At 38.1% G+C, this 7,509-nt stretch overlaps 1 protein-coding gene across 1 annotated transcript; it reads right to left on the bottom strand.

Annotated features, from left to right (window-relative positions):
• Positions 1–5,650: 5,650 nt before the first annotated feature.
• Positions 5,651–7,132, bottom strand: LOC130048496 (tripartite motif-containing protein 72-like). Its single transcript, XM_056145342.1, has one exon. It carries the CDS (start codon positions 7,130–7,132, stop codon positions 5,651–5,653), a length of 1,482 nt encoding a protein of 493 aa, XP_056001317.1.
• Between the last annotated feature and the right edge of the window lie 377 nt (positions 7,133–7,509).

Here is a 7,509-nt window from a genome sequence, read left to right as displayed (position 1 = left end):
AACCACCGGTCCTCCATCAGAACCAAAAAAGATTTGCCAGTAGAAACACATTTCAATGGCAATAACCACCGATGGGAGGACATGACAGTAGTGGTTATTGATCATGACCCTATTTGGTCAGATACCGAAAGAAAGCAGAAGGAAAAATTCTGGATGCACAGGTTGAAGTCATTTGAACCGCATGGTATCAACAAACCTACTGACACACTGATTTTGACTGCGGATAACTCTGTTTACCTGATCAGGATATAGGACTCACGGCGGGTGTGACCGGTCAACAGGGGATACTTACTCCTCATAGGCACCTGATCCCACCTCTGGTGTGTCCAGGGGTCCGTGTTTGCCCAACTATCTATTTTATATTGCTTATAGGAGTTATGAGATTGATTACTGTTCGTTATCTTCACCTTGCATATAGATGAACGTTCTGTATCTATTTCAAATCAGATAGTTATGTTACTGCTGTCTGTAAATATGTTATCTTGTCCACAAAGTAAAATATAATTGTGCTATCCTGTAAAAGGGCTTTTATTATTTTGACAGTCTACTCTCTATGAAAATTGATAAAGGCGTCGAATAACTTTCTCATTACCTTTGTTAAACCTTTCCAACAAATAACCTATCCTCCCCACTCATTGGATATGTCTTCTGCTGGATTTTTTCTAATTAATTTTTCAGCAATATTCTGAGAAAAAGTCATCTGGTACGGTTGTTGTATGCCACATTGAGATCCAAGTGGCATTACCTGAATGAGCAGCACTGGTGATTAGAGACTTGTGCAAGTTTGATTACCTTAAAAGACATGTAGGGATGGAACCCTGTACCTCCCAGGGTCAAGGTATTACACTTCTGAAATTCAAGTGAACTTTAATTTTTTTTTAATTTACTGAACTTTTAATTGTGAGAATGTTGAATGATTATTGAATTTGATCGACTGAAGTCAGCATAACTCCTATAAGCAATAGAAAATAAAGAGGTGGGCAAAGATCCCTGGATATACCAGAAGTGAGATCAGGTGCCTAGAAGGAGTAAGCATCCCCTGTCAACCGGTCGCACCCGCCATGAGTCCTATATTTTGATCAGGTAAACGGAGTTATCCGTAGTCTAAATCAGAGTGCCAAGAACGAACTAACAATCGGTATGAAACACGTCAAACAGCATTTGACCCAATGATAGGTTGTATTGACGAACTAGATCGTAATAACGACCATAGAATTTGTGAAATGCTGATTTTAAACGAGACTGTTGGAACCCCTGCACCATCAACTTGTTTATTAGTAGCCTGCTTCGATTTAAAAACTAACCATTCGCAGAACAAGCTCTTGCGTATCGAATCAGTTGAGAGATATAAACACCATATGCAGGTGATCATGGAATATTGCTACATAAATATGGGAAGTTTACGATGGAGAAGTTGAAATCATACCGTTTGTCATAAAGTTGAGTTTTTAGTTTCCCGTTAATATCTACTTTCAATAAAGTATCTAAGTATGAAGCAGAAGTGGACGACTCTGTGGTATCTTTTATTTCGAGTTCATTGGGATATATTGAATCGACATATGAATAAAAATTATTGTTAATAGATAATGCATCGTCGATATATGTAAATGTCGAATTGAAGGCCACAGCAAGAGATTGTTTCTTCTGACGTAGAAGCATATCTACCTTCAGGTAGGCAAAGAGATGAAATGACCGAGAAAGATGAGTTCAAATAATAAATTTCAAGGTTGTAGACCTACTTGTGAAACGCGAACAAAGTGTTTGAGGTAAGTACGGGTTTGTGAATTTCGGTGACAAATTTGATTAATCAAGATATATCCACGATACTCTATGCAATATGATTTTTGCAGAAATACGGTGTATTTTACGAGAAAACCGATCTCATATTCGGTGATATTGCGTTTGCTCAACTTCGGAGACGAGCCCTCTTTTTCCACAGTGACGACTCCTCGAGTGTGACGTTGTTTATGGTGTTAAAGAACATGCAGCACGATTTGAAAGGAATATCAACCATGACCCGTGGTGGTTTAAAGAGCCTGTGATAGGCAACATTCAAAATTATAGAGTTCAGTCTATATTCAGATGTTGAAAAATCCAAGTATAAACTAGCTGTAGCTTTTCGAAATAACGTATATAAAATTCTCAATGGAACAGAGTAGAGTTTTGTGCAAATGCATTCATACACTTTAAATGGTACTTACCCTGTGCAGCAATCAAATCGCTTACCTTTCCTAATCTAATACGCCTTATGTTGTCATATTTTTCATTCTGTAAGACCATGCCACTGACAGAAAAGGTTGTAATGCTGAAAAGCTTTTGTCGATTCTGCTTTTGACAAATCGCACATAACTCCCAATCAGCAGGAGAAAATGACTTTCTCGAAGAACGGGTCGTTGACGAAGAGGGAGTTTTGGCTGAAGATGATGGTAAATTCATCGCATCTGTATTTGGTCTTGGAGTATGTTCAAGGAAACTAGCTTTTGTTTCTATTTAGATTTGGGATGTATAAATTCAATGTGACACAGTACTCTATAAGCTGAACTCAACTGCTCTATTCTATAAATAGCATCATGATTTTTAGCATCTTTAACTTTTCTACACGGAAATGTCGTCTCCATTAATGTTTGTATCGACTGTCTGCCTTTCAACTCTAAAGCACCTGGAATTTTGTCCTGACATACCATATACAAATCAGTGTTGTATTGATGTTTTCGTTTACGTGCTAATGATTCAGTCATATATATTGAACTCTCATCAATGAACTATCTTAAACACTGGTTAAACAATTAATCGATCATCAACGTATAAATTTTATTCATGACGTATTACATGACAAGTCATGTTTCACAAATTTGGTTAACTTGAACACGAATTTGTTGTTTGCGTTGTTTCTATTAAACGGTTGGTTGGTGTGTTGTATCGTGTTTATCATCCCTCTGGAGAACATTTTCTTCATCTGGAGAAGTCACCATTGCGGGTGAAGGGGTGCAAAATTTATATCTATGTTCGGCACTCACGGCCTTTGAGCAGGGATTGATCTTTATCGTGCCACACCTACTGTGATATACAATGCCATACATATCGATAATACAATGCTTAAATCTACTTATCCTGCTTTGAATAATTATCCATACAGACATAACTTTCTATGTTAAAGTTGCAGCTATTGCAGAATTTTTTTTACGTCACCCGCTTACGCGTTGTGTATTGTTTCTGCAATACCGTAGATGTAAACCTAATTCCTATATAAACAACAAAAGAAAGCATTTCATTGTTTAGATAAATAATCACTTTATTCATTTCATAACGCAAACATCCCGTGGGGATCCGGGTTAGAATAGGTCCTCAGTACCCCTTGCTTGTCGTAAGAGGCGACTGAATGGGGCGGTCTTTCGGATGAGACCGTGAAAACCGAGGTCCCGTATTGCAGCAGGCGTGGCACGATAAAGATCCCTCCCTACTCAATGGCCATAAGCGCCGAGCATAGGCCTAATTTTTGCAACCCTTCACTGGCAATGGCTATGTTTCCATATGAGTGAAATTTTCTCGGGAGGGACGTTTAAACAACACTCAATAATTTATTCAATATTTAATCGATTACAATAAATATGTGCGGTGTCTAATCCAAAATGACGTAGGAAAGTTTTTAATATACCGCCGCGGTGGCCGAGAGGTTAGAGCGTTCGCCTCGCATGCAGAAGGCCGGGGTTTGAATCCCGGCCGCGACAGACCTAAGTCGTTAAAACAGGTAGTGACAGTTCCATCACTAAGCGCTCGGCATCAGGTGTGAATGTAACGGGTCCTCGGAGATGACCTGATTAACGCCATTTTCAAGATGGCCAGCATATTTTGTCGGATTCAGCGTACCAGTCCCTAATTATGTTGAAAAACTATGCTGGACCAAATAATAATTATTTGCCGTTAAAAGTATTCCTAGCCTTCTTTTTGAAAATCAGGATCAGATTTTAAGGTAGCTCACTACACTAAAGCTTATATCTGTATGACACCACGTCACAAGATGACGATTTAAATCTTTTGTGAAATTATTTGTATCGATCGATTTGACACCACGTCACAAGATGGCGATTTAAATCTTTTGTGAAATTATTTGTATCGATCGATTTGTTTGTCTACCATCGTAGTTCAATGGTTAAAGATTGGGCTGGTAAACTGAAGATATCGAGTTCAAATCCCCCAGAGTCTTTTCATAGGCGCCTGGGTCAAGGATATTGCACTATAACCTATATGTAAACAATGGAGGAACTTCGAACCACGCATAAATATTTCTCTCTGATCTATATGGTGTCTCTTTATGCATTTTTTCATGTTCCAGGAAGCTTAAATACACGTGTCATTATCACAAAACACTAATTTATCCACGTTTTAAAAAATGTCTTATCCCACTGATTCATAATATATAACAAGGCTTGCAACTCAATCTACCCCTTTCCGTACCCCATGACAGATATTTGTCGATTAAAAGTTATTTACACTGCTTACCAGCCAGTTTCTGGGCCCCATTCACTCCCAGTAATTCTTCTTTAATAATTAAAATCCTCTAATAACAGCTGTCTATCCGTTGTATATTTTTAATAATTTTTTTCTGTCCAGAGTCATCTCATTCAAATCGATCTCTAATCACGGAAGTACCAAACATGGGGATTTAGACACTGTGCACAATCAAGAACCCTATCTGCCCTTCTCAAAAATCTACCTCTCATATGGGGCCATCCACCTTCCCTCACAGCTACAGATCTTTTGCTAGACCCTGCACATTGTGTACACACAGGTCACGTGCTACCCACATCACGTGTTAGCTTGATGACGCGACCTCTAATTATAGAATGAGACCCTGCATGTTTTCACCTGAATTTCTTCAGCAACTGACCACGTGTCTTAGTTTCGTATTTGCACCTATCTATATGCTAAGAATCATGGTGACACCTACATGTTGTATATCAACATTTTTACTTAGTCTAGGTCACCTACACGTTTGTCAATGCAGTGTTCTACGAGTTTGAGTGGGAAGTCAAACGGCTTGCGTGACCTAGGCTACATTTTTACTAAGCACTCCTGCTACATTTGACATGCACCCTAAAATTATTGTATACATTTTTACACATGTAATATCACTTCAAATATGGGGTATTTCCATTTTTTGAAAAAGTTGACCGGGCCTATAGTGCTAAACTGTCCCCTGCTACCTCAAAATACCAACAAAAAAAGTTCCATACTCTATTATATAATTAACTCGTACATATGTAATTCGTATGTAAAGAGAATGTTTCGTAAGTTGATTCAAACATATGACAGGATAAACCAGTTGAAATAACTATTTTAAAACTTATTTGAGAGATGACAGGAAAACATCACATTCAATTCAAAGTCTCAAAACATTATATTGTGATGCTATTTTACAAAGCCAATACGTAATGTATATCACACAATTTCAGTGACTGTTGCTAGTATGGGAGTTTCTTAATATCCAGTCGTTACTGAAAGGTAGGTAAAGTACAAATAATAAATCCAAGTTATAACTTATCCGATCAATTGACTCAAGACGTTATTTAGGTTATGTTAAAGTGTGGATCACAACACATATTTCCACTATTTAATCCAAAGTTACGTCAGAAAGCTTGTACTCTACCGATCAATATTGAAACTGAAACAGTTTTACAGTGCCTTTAAAATTCCCCACCCACAGGGTAGATCCAAACAGAGATAATTTGAATGGATTGTCTACTTCATTCTCAGTCAGTAAAAATTTCAGGAACTCCCCGCCAGGAGCCAGAAGATGGATCCGATGATTGTAGACGTCAGTAATAAGGATGTTGCATCGAGAGTCACACACCACGTCACACGGACAAAAGTCTTTATTCAGGTTCTGTCCGTGATAGACAGATCTCAGACGACCAGAGGATGACAGAATCACCACGTTACCCGTAACATCAGATGTGTAATTAGCAACACAGATGTCAGAGTTACCGTTCTGTTTGACTTTGATAGGTACAGTAAACAGTCTGGTCTTCCCGTCCTCCTGGAACTCATACTCACGAATGTCGTCACCAGTCATCGTTATGTGACGCAACAGACGTTTGCTGTCAGATTTTAATTCAAATGAGTTTGTATTACTGTCTTTCAAAGTGACCAGAAGACCACCGTTGATTGACTGACAGATTGCTATCGGTAACAGTGAAAGTGTACTGACTACTGTAGAGACAGATCCGGACGGAGACAGACGGCTGATGGTATTGTCCTTATAGTCAGTGAAATAAGCATCACCGGTATCTGTCACACAGATGTCACTCGCAGTAACATTGTATTTATGTTTCTTATCACCTTGTTTGTTGATATGTTCAATGCATTCCGACTCAAAATATTTGATATAAGTATCATTCTCACTAAAGGCATTCAGTATGCTAATACGTGAATCACTGTATTGAAATGAGTTTGTTTCAGTAGCTCTAATGTTCTTTAAATCAAACATTTGTCCCATCAGAGAATCCAATTCGTCATCATTGGGTTTTCGAAATATGTATCTCAATGAAAAATCACAGATCTTCGTGTCAACATCCACAGCAGACACATGTTGTGACATTTCTCTGTGATGATTAATCAATTTGTAATCAGACATGGTGCTATTATTCTCCTCCATCAATTTCACCATCTCAACAAGCTTTTTTTTCTGTCCTTCGTACTTTGTTTTCGAACAATTCACCTGCTCATATCTTTCAATGAGATTGTCTTCAAGAGTTTTTTGATGACCTGTCTTTTTTTCTTTAAGTCTCGCTATGATTTCCTCAAAGTGCTTCCGTATCTTTTGCATTTCGCTTTCGCCTTGCTTTTCAATTTCGCTCATCATGATCGATGTATGTTCTATTTTTCTGTCCATTTCTGGTACTTTTTCTTCCTTGATATTCTGTATAAACCGGAAGAGTTGTCTCCTCCTTTGACTGGCCGCCTTGACTATTGTGACCCAGTTGTGATCTTTGTGGTCCGTTTTGGCACAGTCAGTACAAATGAATTCATCACAGTCCTCACAGAAAATATCAATAAGTTCACTATGTTTGTCACACGTCGGGAGGTGTTTCTGAGGAGTCCCCAGTCTTTGTTCGGGTACGCTCTCTGCCATTTTGTTTAAATGAAATCACCCCTGACAACGTTTTGAAAACATTATTGCCACATTGCAAGGTTATAGATAAGATAACAGATTTGTCTTCTAGATTGCGAAAAATAAATACCAAAAGAATGTGAATCCTTTTGAAAATCAATTTAAAGGTCGTTTTGATAAAGATCGTTATGAGTACAACATTCTTGAAGGGTAGTAAAACAGAACAAGAACCAACCTTTTGGACAGGCAGTCAGTTTGAGTTCTGGTTGTGAAAAGCAGCGAGTAGTATATGTGCAAATGACATAAAGAAAATAAGTCACTATATGAAAAGGTGAAGATATAAAGAATACAAACATGGACTTCTGGACATTCTAGTGGTGTCATCATGTGTTTAGGAA

Source organism: Ostrea edulis, chromosome 1 (genome assembly GCF_947568905.1).
Source record: "Ostrea edulis chromosome 1, xbOstEdul1.1, whole genome shotgun sequence".
Lineage (NCBI taxonomy): Eukaryota > Metazoa > Mollusca > Bivalvia > Ostreida > Ostreidae > Ostrea > Ostrea edulis.
The sequence above is the reverse complement of the archived record's forward strand: the minus strand, read 5'-3'. Positions and strand labels throughout refer to the sequence as shown.

Coding starts and splice junctions, on each gene's coding strand:
- LOC130048496 (XM_056145342.1), bottom strand. CDS start 7,132: ATGGCAGAGAGCGTACCCGAACAAAGACTGGGGACTCCTCAGAAACAC.